The 13,892-nt window shown below is 38.3% G+C and overlaps 1 protein-coding gene across 1 annotated transcript; it reads right to left on the reverse strand.

Moving 5' to 3' along the window:
* Positions 1 to 233: 233 nt before the first annotated feature.
* On the reverse strand, positions 234 to 13,606 carry LOC101855556 (alkaline ceramidase 3). The gene is made up of 9 exons (XM_005096368.3): positions 13,346 to 13,606; positions 12,075 to 12,185; positions 11,608 to 11,660; positions 9,256 to 9,308; positions 5,294 to 5,375; positions 4,685 to 4,720; positions 3,484 to 3,539; positions 2,252 to 2,353; positions 234 to 439 (listed from the first exon to the last, which is right to left on the reverse strand). Exons 1-9 carry the CDS (start codon positions 13,437 to 13,439, stop codon positions 331 to 333), a joined length of 696 nt encoding a protein of 231 aa, XP_005096425.1. The 5' UTR covers positions 13,440 to 13,606; the 3' UTR covers positions 234 to 330.
* Positions 13,607 to 13,892: the final 286 nt, after the last annotated feature.

A 13,892-nucleotide genomic window follows, 5' to 3' on the forward strand; every position in this document is an offset into this window, starting at 1 on the left:
AGGGTCATATGAGCGCCAGAAGATTAGAGGTGTTACAAGAGAGTAACAAACATAAAAAAGAAGAAGGGGAGATAAGGACGATAGATGTTTGATAAGAAAGAAGAAGCAAACCACACCAACCACCCACACACTTTGTCATTTACAGAACTGAATTTGCCTACACAACATTACTCATTACAACAAACCTTAACCCCTTGTCACAAAAAGCAAGCAGAGTAACTCTAGGCCTCATGGAAACATCCCCCACTTGTATTTGATTGAGAAAGACTTACAATCGCAAAACAAAAAATACAATATTACAATGAAGCCTGAAACTTTCCAGTGAAATACTTACGCAAACAACAAAGCCATGTATGTGCCAAAGCCGGCAAATATATGCCACCAGGCGTGGCATTCAAAAAGCATTCCCGAAGACTTATCCATCTGGTCTCGAATGTATCTGCAGAAAAAAAAAGACCAAATTATACCTTGAGACTATCAACAAGTATCAACAAAGGCTGGTATCAATAGCAAGAACTGCCATGCTCTAGGGGAAAATACCTCATTAACTCTTTAACCAAGTCTGGATGGTGGCAGCGTCCGGTAGTCAAGGCCCGTAACCATGGACGGATGGTACCACCGTCCGATGCGAAGTTATTATTGTATTATGGTATGGACCGAATATAAAAAAGTACGAGCTTACAGGCCTGTAGATAGACCCGGAAGTGAAAGATAAATGAATTCTACGTCTGGGTAACACTTTATTGATCAGTTTGACGCGAAACAAGCGTTTTTAAAAACGTAATATGTCGGGTCGCATTTCCACAAACACGAGAGAATTACACAGAAACGTGATTTTAAATAGCATGGTTAAAGAGTTAAGCTTGATACAACACCATGTCTCAACACTTTGTCATTTACAGGACTCAATTAGTTTTAGTAGAGGTTTTACGGCGCTCGCAACTGCATAAGGTCATATGAACACCAGAAGATTAGAGGTGTTACTACAAGAGAGTAACAAACACAAAAAAAGAATGAGGGGAGATAAGGACGACAGATGTTTGATAGGAAAGAAGGAGCAAACCACACCAGAGCACCCGCCAACCACCCACAGGACTCAATTTGCCTACACAACATTACTAGGAATATATCATCATAAAATGTCGGATCTGAAACAGTCATTGGCAGTCATTGTTTGCTGCAATCTCTCTGCTTGGATGCTCTTTAAAAAAACTTCTATTGCCGTGGTATTTTCCTTTCATCCACCTGTTCAAGTTGTTTAAGTACATAGTCCTTGGTCTACCTCTGCCTCTTTTGCCATCTACTCCACCAATGACAGCTACATATTCAAAACCTTTGTGTCTGTGTAAGTGTCCCAGATACTACATTTGTCTCTTCCTCGTTGTTTTTATTAACCCTATCCGTACGTCGTGTTTTACTATCGTATCCATATGACGTGGGGAACTCTGTGCCACCCCTTTCCAAACAGGAAATTTATTCGTTAATCCGATACGTACGCTTTGCATAGCAGTCTGTCAAAATGATTTTTTGAGAAACACTGAAAGTTACAAAGAGATCTTCTCACTAGAAGTATTCTAAAATATGAAGAATACAACCCCTGGGGTACAAAATAACCCCTGGGGTACAAAATAACCCCAGGGCGTACGGATAGGGTTAATGAGCTGCCCACTAGGACTTCTTTCTGCACAGATTCCATATTTCTGCTGCTTCAAATTTATTTTGACTGCCTTTGATAATTTTCTACCATTTAGAGCCGCAAAGAAGGGCTGACCACACACAGCCTTTCAAAACTTTTGCATTGGTTATCATTGAGATGTTTCCGTCTTTGTCTGGATTGAACCTGCGCAGCACCTACTTTCCTGCCTCCCCAGACATCGGAAATACTCTATACAGCGACAAAGCACAGCTGATTAAAACCTGCAAATTCTTTGCCATATCGACAGACCGAAGGGCTAAAACCCAAATGGCCGCTGGATCGGAAAAGTAAAGTAAAAGTAAAGTCTGGATTGAACTCATTTAATGAAAATGTTCTTTTAGTTTAGTAGAGGTTTTACGGCACTTGCAACACAATAAGGTCATATAAGTGCCGAAGATTTAGAGGTGTTACAAGAGAGTAACAAACATAAAAAAGGAGTGAGGGGAGATAAAGACGATAGATGTTTTTGATAGGAAAGAAGAAGCAAACCACACCAGAGCACCCGCCAACCACCCACTTCCAATAGTTTCTACTGTTACATGTACAATAGCTTACCTTAAATGATGGCAACACAAGTTGTCGACATTCCACAGAAGGAATCCGAGAGCATAGGTAAACAGGGAGACAGCGAATAACATGACATTGCAGTGCATAGTTCTGGGGACAAGAAGCAGATGGTCACAACATTACGTGACATCGCACTCCATAGCTATATCTGTATTTTTGTTTTAGTGAGAGTTTTACAGCACTTGCAACAGTTTTTAGTTATATTTGTATTTTTGTTTTAGTGAGAGTTTTTTTAAAGATTTTTACAGCACTTGCAAGAGTTTTTAGATATATTTGCATTTTTGTTTTAATAAGAGTCTTTTTAGTTTTAGTAAGAGTTTTATGGCACTAGCAACACAATAAGGTCATATAAGATCCAAAGATTAGAGGTGTTACAAGAGAGTAACAAACATAAAAATGAAGGAGGGGAGATAAGGATAACAGATGTTTGACTTTTGATAGGTAAGAAGGAGCAAACCACACCAGAGCACCCACCAACCATCCACAGACTAACCACTAAATCACAACAGCACCAGACTTCCTATTCTACAAGGGGATATTTAACACTTTGCCATCATATTTGGGGGAAAATCCAAAGAAACTGGGTGGTAAACATCGCCACGGCAAAGTGTTAAGAACGGTCAAACAGTCATTGTTACACATTTGTGAACACACCCCCCCCCCCCCCACCATCCCCACCCCCCTTCAAAAACAGCAGTGCTTGACCGTATGGTGACCACGCTTGCCACAAATCGTCCCCTCAGAACTATTTTTTTTTTATAGTAGAGGGTTTTACGGCGCTCGCAACTGCATAAGGTCATATGAGCGCCAAGGGGTGGGTATCAACAGAGAAGTCTTTACAGGGAATCAGACTTAGACTGCTCACCTCTCTAGCTTGAACAGCACAAGGTCTGCTTCGACTATCAAGGCACCCCGGAAATAGCAGGTCACAAGAGAGTGACACACATACAAAAGAAGTAGAGGAAAATGACAATAGTTAGGATTAGGAAAGAAAAAGCAGCAGTTCCCTGTTGTAGATCAGGCACAGTTATGAGCGTGACATGAGTCAGCCCACTTACAATTCTACTATGCTTGAACGAGAAATGTCCCCCCTTTGGGAATGGTCTAAAGACACTACAGTCAGTGGCACTGCCCCGGGGGGTCAATTCCTCAATCAATTTTCACACACACACACACACTACAAGCTCAGAACAAAACTGACCACAAAAAGAACTACTTACTGAACTATTCTGAGAGCTATGAGCACCATGCTAATCACCATAAGGGCGTAGGACACCTGAAAACAAGCAAGGTTATCCGTCAAAGGAGGGACTCGTGAACAACAACATAAATAACAATATTAATAATACTATTAATCTTAATAATACTACTACTACTAATAATAATAATAAGTTTTAGTTTTAGTAGATGTTTTACGGTGCTCGCAACTGCATAAGGTCTTATGAGTGCCAGAAGATTAGAGGTGTTAGAAGAGAGTAACAAATATAAAAAAGAAGGAGGCGAGATAAAGACGATAGATGTTTGATAGGACAGAAGAAGCAAATCACAACAGAGCACCCCCCAACTACCCACAATAATAATACTAATAATCTTTATAATCCTAATAATAATAATAATAATGATAAAAATGATAATGATAATGATAATAATAATAATGATCATGATATAATAATAATAATAATAATAATAATAATAATAATAATAATAATAATAATATTAATAATAATAATAATAATAATAATAATAATAATAATAATGTACTAATAAAACACATTTTCCTTACATAGGATACAGATAGACAGACAAATCGGTATACCAATGGTAAAACCGACTGAAGGACAGAAAGATGGAATAAAAGACAGACAATGGAAGAAAGGACAGATGGACAGAAAGACAGACACACAGATAGACAAGAAACCGTTTTACTCAAATATTATATGTGTCATGACGCGGTGGAATCAGGTGCACAGGCGCTCATCAATTTGGGGCTATATAGAGTTACTGGTATCATCTTAAAACCTGTCCATTTGCTTTGCTTATAATGGAAAATATATACATTTATCATTTGCACAAGTCAAGATATTGGCCATTATAAAGGAGTTGGGGGTCGCCTGGTTTCAGAGGTAAAATGAGGGAGAAAATGGCCTCCAAAGTTGCATTATTTCCTAGCTTGAGGGTCCGTGGAAACTACGAGCTCTTGAAAATTTACATCTTTTATGTCTTTAATCAACGTTTTTTAGTAAAATTCACACAAAATGAGTTCTTTAATGCGCATGAAAGGTGCTGAGCCAAAAAACAAAAATTCGATAAAAATTCCCAAACCTGCAGGAAAATGCCAGTTTCCTCACCATCATTATTTTGACGAGCGCCTGATTTCACCACGCTGCCTCACATATTCTCTTTTTTTTTTTTTCAACTCACCTCATGGAATACAGGAGCGTTGATCAAGACATACACCTGAGAAATATAACACAATCCTCAACAATAGAAGACATCTAAGATATTTGTTTCTCTAAATAAACCTACCCTGTAAATGCTTGAGGTTTGTTTCAGTTCAAGTAAAGCGACGCACAACAACATGAAACTGGTCATCATGAGCAAGGAAAGAGTGCAAGACAGACAGAAATTGCAATGGGAAAGTACAGATGTAGGACTCAACAGCAAAGCCCCCCAATTTTAGTTTTAATAGAGGTCTTACGGCGCTTGCAACGACATAAGGTCATATGAGCGCCAGAAGATTAGATTCAAAGAGATCTTCATACTAAAAGTATTCTAAAATGTGAAGAATACAACCACGGGGGTACAAAATGACCCCAGAGCGTACGGATAGAGTTAATTGGAAATTGTAAAGGATGTGTCAAGCTTAAAGAACTTGGCAACTGAAAATCTACTTATTTGACCGCGAAGTTGATTTTTGGCCCACATCTCCATTAGTGGACAGCAAGAAATGATGACGATGATGACGTTGATGGCAATGATGACGATGATGACAATGATAATGGTGATGCTACACCCACAGACATGACTCACCAGGGTGACCAGAACACAGTAAACAACTAAGAACACTTGAAGGGGGATGCACTCTTCATCCGGTTTGCTCTTTATCATATATCTGGGGGAAAAAAATAATGTTGAGATAAAAAAAAAGCACATAGAAACAATAACGGACATTGAAGATTTTGTTTTTGTTTTAGTAGAGGTTTTACGGCACTTGCAACACAATAAGATCATAGAAGTGCCGAAGATTAGAGGTGTTACAAGAGAGTAACAAACACAAAAAAGAAGGAGGAGGGGAGATAAAGACGATAAATGTTTGAAAGGAAAGAAGAAGCAAACCACACCAGAGCACCCACCAACCACCAACGTGAAAACTGCAAGACCATAAAGCATTATGAAACATTCAACCATCAACTGATATACTGCGAAAACTGCAAGACCATAAAGAATTGTTTCATCACCTACAACCTCTGACAATCACCAACTCCTTCTACATACCAGCAAAGCAGCTGACAAGGACACACGCATAATGTGAGGCGTGCTGACAAAATGAATTACTTCTCACAATCCACAAATGGGGATATTGACCAAAAATCGACACTTGGGTCAAATTTCTAGGTTTGCTATTGATGCAATATTCATTAAGTACTAAATGCCTTTTATTATTTCACACTTACAAATTATAAAAACTTCACCTATAAGCATGATAATGTATCTATTTCCATAGGGCCCTAATCCGAGAAGTAACTCATTTAGTCAGCACACACACATATACAGTCCACTACATGACACACAGAGACAGCTAAAAGCTAAAAGTTCAGCGACCATTGGATAAAAAACAATAACAAGAAAAACAAAACCACACAACAGAAACGTGATCCTCCACTGTGCCATCTCATAATAATTAATCCCAGCAGAGCAAGGACAACTCCATCCAGCAATATTATAGCGTCGCTGTCACTAGCAATCCATTTAAGTCCGTTTTCGTTTTAGTAAAAGTTTTACGGCACTTGAAAAAACAATAAGGTCATATAAGTGTCGAAGATAAGAGGTGTTACAAGAGAGTAACAAACACAGAAAAGAAGGAGGGGGAGATAAAGACTATAGATGTTTGATAGGAAAGAAGAAGCAAACCACACCAGAGCACCCACCAGCCATCTACTAAAGGTGCACCTTTCAGCATCACCAAAATGCTCTTTAACCCTATCCATACGCCCTGGGATTATTTTGTACAACTGGAGTTGCATTCTTCACATTTTACAATACCTCTAATACGAAGATCTCTTTGAAACTTTCAGTATTTCTCAAAAAAATCATTTTGACAGACTGCTAGGCAAAGCCTACAGATCGGATTAACGAGTAAATTTCCTCTTTGGAAAGTGGTGGCACAGAGTTCCCCACATCGTATGGATACGATAGTAAAACATGACGTACGGATAGAGTTAATGCTATGATCAAGGCTTACAATTGACCTGCTTTTCATGACTCCTGATAGGAACAACACAACAAAAACTAGTTGTTTTTTTATTTCATCGAGTGTAAAAAGTAGCCAAACAGACTTAAGTGGATTGCTTGCGACACCGAATATATGACCAAGTAGGTTTAATGTTACCATTACACTCATAGCTCTTAAGCTGACAACGATTATGTATGCAAAGCTTTCGCTTAGTTAAAGAGTTGAGATCTACTATAGTGACACACAATATTGAAATGGTCAGTGAGATAACTCATTTAAATACAGTACTTGCACTTCAATCTGTTTTAGTTTTATGAAATGTTGCAAAAATAGTCCAAAAAAAGAAATGGCCAGAAACAAAGCAGGAGTACTTTTGTCCTTTCTTCTGCACTTGTTCACTTCCGGGAAAATACTATCTAATCATGTCACTGGACTGGTGATTACATCATTGAGTGTTTATCATTTAGCACTTTTACCTACTTTTTAGCAGCAGTTGTGAGTAAGGGTACCTGATTTGCGAGTTGGGGGAAGTAAAGGCGGTGTGAAAAGGAACTGGCCACCCTACCACAATAATATTATATCAAAGGCCCAGGAAGTTGTCTCACTAACAAGGCAATCCCCAAATGTCCAGATCGGATGCGGGAACAACTTTACCTTTTACCTACTTTTTATGACTAGACCGAATAAGCATGCTTCTCTTTAACTTAATTACACTATTATTTTTAATATTATAACAATGCATAGCTGCAACTAAGTAACCACTCCAAGCAAACAGAAGCTAATCTGCTGACAACCCCCATCCCTCTCCCCCTTTATGTAATACACAGTGGGAGTTACTCTCTTGTGCTATAACCTCACTGGCATCTCTAAGTATGGGAGAAGGTGGAGGAGGGGGGGATGAGAGATACAGAGAGAGAGAGATACAGAGAGAGAGATACAGAGAGAGAGAGAAAGAGAGAGGGAGAAAGAGAAAGAGAGAGACAGAGAGAGAGAGAGAGAGACAGAGAGAGAGAGAAAGAGAGGGGGAGAGAGAGAAAGAGAGGGGGAGAGAGAGAGAGAGAGAAAGAGAAAGAGAGAGAGAGAGTGAAAGAGAAAGAGAGAGAGGGTGGGAGGGGTGGGGGAGAGAAGAAAAAAAATAGAGAGAAAACCAAAAACGATGACGCCTGCAGCTGTATTAAATTTGTAGACTTCTAGCCTCCTCAGAATACAATAAAGTATAATCTGTGTCGAGACAAAGAGAAAAGACGAATCTTTCCAGACATTATTGCAAGTCAGATTTGCATAATGTATACAGTATTTTTCCAATACATTTCTTAGTTGTATAAAACAGCAGAGATTAACATCCATATTCCCCAGAGGAGATTGAGTCCGGAAGAAACTACATTCATGAATATTTATTCTTACAGAATAACTTTACATAAATACATTTTACAGAAATTTTCTGACTTCACCAGACTAAGATTTGATATTTAGTATAACTTTATCCAAACGCCCTGGGGTCATTTTGTACGCCCCTGGGCTGTATTCTTTACATCGTAGCATACTTCTTGTACGAAGATCTCTTTGAAACTTTCAGTATTTCGCAAAAAAATCATTTTGACAGACGGCTATGCAAAGCGTACACATCGGATTAATGAGTAAATTTCCTCTTTGGAAAGAGGTGGCACAGAGTTCCCCACGTCGTATCTCTTTCCTCCCTTGTCCATTCGGATTGAGGTGTTTGTTGTATTGTTGGGGTTGTTGTTTTTTTTGGGGGGGGTTTGGGGGGGGGGGGGGGTAGTTAGTAAAAATTTTACGGCTTTTGCAACACAATATGGTCATATAGGTGCTGAAGAATAGAGATGTGACAAGAGAGTAATAGATGTTTGATAGGAAAGAAGGAGCAAACCACATTAGAGCACTCGCCAACCACCCACATTCGGATTAAAAGATCAAATTCCACACCAAAAAAAAGTAAACAAAGGAAGCACAAAAGTGATACTTTCATATGAGCCATGATACAACTAGAGAGATTGTTTAGTGTCAGTACATGGGTTTTTTAAAGTTTTAGTCGAGGTTTTACGGTACTCACAATTGCATAAGGTCATATGAGCGCCAGAAGATTATAGGTGTTACAAGAGAGTAACAAACATAAAAAAGAAGGTGGGGAGGTAAGGACGATAGATGTTTCATAGGAAAGAAGAAGCAAACCACACCAGAGCACTCGCCAATCATCCACCTTTAATAAGTGTTTTACGGCACTTGCAACACAATAAGGTCAGATAAGTGCCAAAGATTAGAGGTGTTACAAGAGAGTAATAAACAGAAAAAAGAAGGAGGAGAGATAAGGATAATAGACATTTGATAGGAAATAAGTAGCAGATCACACCAGAGCACCCGCCAACCACCCACATAACAAAATTAGAATGAAAACAAGCAGATGGAGGGGAGCCCATTTGACTGTCCATCAACCACCCCAAAGAAGAGAAAAACGTAAAAATTTGTAAAAATAATCTATAGCAGAGATATAACATATAGCACACATATAAAGTGTACTTACAGTGAATAGACAAGAAAACTGCTGCCCCAAATCATTGGCAGTTCATCCATCAACTGAAATAAATATTAATATGAGTGAGATGTAGTTTCACAAAACACAGCAGAAATGTAAAATTTTCAGACAGAAAGATTCAAGACAACAAAATTATAGTGCCACAGACTTATTTTGGCACTGATCACAGTTTTTAAAAACACCTTAAGTTCCCTGCTTTTTTTTTTTAGTAGGTTTTACGGCGCTCACAACTGCACAAGGTCATATGAGCGCCAGAAGATTAGAGGTGTTACAAGAGAGTAACAAACATAAAAAAGAAGAAGGGGAGATAAGGACGATAGATGTTTGATAGGAAAGAAAAAGCAAACCACCAGCTTTAAAGATTGAAAAACAGATTTTTTGTTATGTAATGATTTGATAGAGACATTCCATTAAAAACCTTCTTCCCCCATAATCAAGAGATACTGGTCACTGGATAAATACAAAGTGGTAGTAAAAAAGGATGAACATATGTCTCCCTAGCTGGATAAAGAGAAAGTTGATCATGGATTTAACTAAATAAAACGGGGAAAAAAAAAGATAAAAAACTTCTCACATACTATTTTAGTTTTAGTAGGAGTTTTACTGCACTTGAAACACAATAAGGTCATATAAGTGCTAGAGAATAGATGCATTACAAGAGAGTAACATGCACAAAAAAGAAGGAAGAGAGATAAGGACGATAGATAGACGTTTGATAGAAAAGAAGGAGCAAACCACACCAGGCGCTCATAAGACCTTATGCAGTTGTGAGCCCCTTAAAACCTCTACTAAAATAAAACCACACCAGAGCACCCGCCAACCACCCACTCACATAATATGCTACAACAAACACCATACATCACACGCAAATTGAAACAACAATGAAATGTATAACTGCTTCTCTCCACCCATTTGGCCTGATTCTAAATGGAGCTGGACATAAAACTGGAAGGCCCTGCCTCATAAATTATGTTATAACCTAGCAGTGTGTAAAGCGTAAAACGACTTGAAACCAACACCACATCATAGAGTCAAACTGTTAACCTTTCAGCCTCTGTCAGTGTCTAAACTTTCAAGTTGTTCTGGAAAAAAAACATTTTCTTTCGCTTGAAATTGGTGATTTCAGAAAATTGACAAAAAATCTTCTTTTGGGTTTATGTATATATTTTTTAAGGCATCTTTTCATAAAAAGTGAAGTCTCTTACGCCATTCCCAAAGGAAGGATATTAACATGCTCTTACGCACAGCAGAATTGTAAATGGGCTGATTCATCAATGTAATGCTCATACTGTGCCGGAAAAACATAGGGGGAACTGCTGCTTTTTCTTTTCTCATCCTTACTATAGTCATTTTTCCTTTACTTCTTTTGTATGTTTGTCACTCTCTCGTGAACTGCTATTTCTGGGGTGCCTCGACAGTTGAAGCAGACTTTGTGCTGTTGAGGCTAGAGAGGTGAGCAGAGTAGGCCTGATTCCCTGTTTGGGCTTCTCTGTTGACATCCACCCCTTGGCGCTCATATGACCTTATGCAGTTGCGAGCGTCGTAAAACCTTACTAAAACTAAAACTGATATTGAAGATAAGTGGGGTGCCTAGAGGATATGCCAAGAGACTAATTCACATTTGGCCCCCAAATCTGACATGATCCAAGAGGTTCAATTTTGTGTGGACCAGTCTGATGGATCTCCAACCAGATTAAGAGACTGTAAGCAGACAGACTCCGGGATGGATCCTGAAAGGGGGGGGGGGGGGGGGGGGAGGAGAGATGGACATGTTCTGACTGTAGTGACCCCAACACTGAGGACAAGGTGTGACAAGTTGTGTTCAATTTTCCTTGACCTTACATCACAGAAAATAGAGGGAACTTATCACAATTGTCCCCCATCCCCTAACGTCACATCATTATAAGAAATTTTATGAAATTCAACACAATAAGTCTCCTTTGCTTGAAGCCTTGAACATCTAGCTCTCACTGGCAAAATTTAAGGTTAATGAGGCAGGAATAAACTCAGCGCAACCCATTTGGAGATCTTAAACAGAAGGGCCACCTGGAAAGATCAGGATAATATGTGTCTCAACGAGGTGGAATCAGTCGCAAAACATGTAAATATACAGTATCCAAGGACTTTCTAGCTATGATAGTCACCAAACTTTGGCAGCCGTTTTCTCGCTAATTTCACCTCTGAAACCAGAACCTTCACCTATTTCTATCAAGAATATCTCCCCTTTTATTGAAAATAGATGGTCAATTTTTTTCATTGAAAGCAAGACACAAAAAAACGAGCTTGAACACACTTTCAGACAGACAATACCAGGAACAATCCGTAAAAGGAATTACTTACCTGCATACTGTATTGCAGCGTCATATGAAACAGCCACGACCCCATCCCCACAACTGAAATTATAAATAAAACAAGAACTTATTCTATTATTCCCTCCCAAAAAAGACATCAAGGCTGGAGGCAATTTATGCTTTTATTAACCTCAGTCCTCATTTAACCCACTTAAAAATAAATATGACGTTAACAACATCATAATGATTATAACCAAGATTCAGTACAATATATATTGATCAGTAATTTGTCACATGAAGTATTACCCCTAGAAATTTTCTTTTTATAAAAATACAAAGGGAAAAAAAAAGAAAATGTAGATATAATTGTAGGATAACAATAGTGTTATTGATAAAACAAGAAATAATTAATAAATCTAATTCGAGGGGGAACCAAACTGAAGAAAATAAGAATCTCTAATCTTCATCTAACATTGCATTAAATTCTATAAAATATACAATTAAAATGATTTTCACCTGTTATTGCTGAAAAACTGTACAGGAATCTCTTCTCATGGTTTTCCTTCAGACCAACGAAGACCATAGCGAGAGGTGCAAAGATCATAACAGCATTGGACACAGTGTTCCCTGTCATGAAAATATAACATTAAAAAATGTGTTCCCTGTCATCACAATATAAAGTAAAAAAATGTGTTCTCTGTCATGACATTATTTATAACGTTAAAAAATGTGTTCTCTGTCATGACAATATAACGTTTAAAAATGTGTTCTCTGTCATGACATTATGACGTTAAAAAATGTGTTCCCTGTCATGACATTATAACGTTAAAAATGTGTTCCCTGTCAAGACAATATAACGTTAAAAAATGTGTTCTCTGTCATGAAAATACAGAGATAAAAAAATGATTTCACACCTGAGCGGTTCAGCAGCCATTACATTTACCCTATCACATTATAACGAATGCAGGTATCAAGAGTGAAGTGCTGTTCCCATGAGGAGCTCAAGCTCTGTAGATATAGAGCGTTGAGATAAAAGTTTTGGAAGGACTTCCGTAACGAGCGACGACCCCAACAAAAACAATAAAGAAGAGACCTAACCCTAACACTACCCTAAACCTACACCCTACCCATCTGTTTTACTCTTGTCTCATAGTGGTCGCTCGTTACAGAAGTCCTCCCAAAGTTTGTACGGTGGAGGAGGAGGAGGAAGAAGAGGAAGAGGAGGAGGAAGAGTAGGAGGAGGAGGAAGAAGAAGAAGAAGAAGAAGAAGAAGAAGAAGAAGAAGAAGAAGAAGAAGAGGAAGAAGAAGAAGAAGAAGAGTTTGTTCATCAAATATGCAAGAATGACCAACTCATCTCTGTCTCTAAGTATCCAACATAGATTCTAGATCTATTATGTTACATGATGACAGCAGTGTACAAAACAACAATATGGCTTCCGCAATATAATATATATATATATATGATGACAGGAACAATGAAAACTGCACATTCAAATGGACACTAGTTAATTTAAATGGTGTCAAAAATGGAGTGAGTGTGTGTGTTTGTGTGTGTGTGTGTGTGTGTTTGTTTTAGTGTTGGTCGTTACACTTTAAAAGACAGGACATCTCTAAATCTAGATCTTACAACATAAAGAAATGACTAGATAGCCTATCTAGTTACTTATTAAATATAAGTAGATCTATTAAGTAATAGAAATCTAATTTGAGAAAATAGAATTAGAAAATACACAAGAAACAGTTACAATACAGCGTTCCTTGCTAGGAAACGAGGCGAAGAACTTACAAAACTCAGCGATGTAATAACTGACGACGTAATTTTCCTCACACCAGTCAATTGTCGCCGTTTGTTTTCCCCAGTAGCCTTCAACAGGAGCCATGTTAGCGTCAGAACATGTAAAAGCGAACTCCAGTAGATTTTCTAAATCTGCACTTGAAATTCTTCAGCAACGGTATCACTCATTAAACTCACAAGTCGACCACTGTACTGCAGTCAGTCAGATACTCTAGATACTCTCTCACTTTCACTCCCAGTGTCTCTCCGGTTGCCGTGAATGAAACGGAAGTATAAACTTTTGAATGCCCCACCGCACTGGGATAATAATAATAATATTATGGATGCCGCCGCTTGTGTACGTAATAACAACCTCCGACAGAGTAGGTCAGTTCAGTATTCGCGTTCCTTTTATTCACTTATACTTTTTCGCACTAGTCTACTTTTTCCTTTATTTTTATTTATTTTCACTCTTCTCCTGTTGTGTGACCAAAATTTGGTCCCCTTTGAAGATGCGCAAAAGTACGAAATCTCAAAGTTTGAAAGTTCTGCTAACTTG

This window comes from Aplysia californica, unplaced genomic scaffold (genome assembly GCF_000002075.1).
Source record: "Aplysia californica isolate F4 #8 unplaced genomic scaffold, AplCal3.0 scaffold00127, whole genome shotgun sequence".
In the NCBI taxonomy this organism is placed as follows: domain Eukaryota; kingdom Metazoa; phylum Mollusca; class Gastropoda; order Aplysiida; family Aplysiidae; genus Aplysia; species Aplysia californica.

Coding starts and splice junctions, on each gene's coding strand:
- LOC101855556 (XM_005096368.3), bottom strand. CDS start 13,439: ATGGCTCCTGTTGAAGGCTACTGGGGAAAACAAACGGCGACAATTGAC. Junction 11,661..12,074: donor CAGTTTTTCAGCAATAACAG/GTGAAAATCATT, acceptor TTATAATTTCAG/TTGTGGGGATGGGGTCGTGG. Junction 2,354..3,483: donor ATAGCTCTCAGAATAGTTCA/GTAAGTAGTTCT, acceptor TCTTGTCCCCAG/AACTATGCACTGCAATGTCA.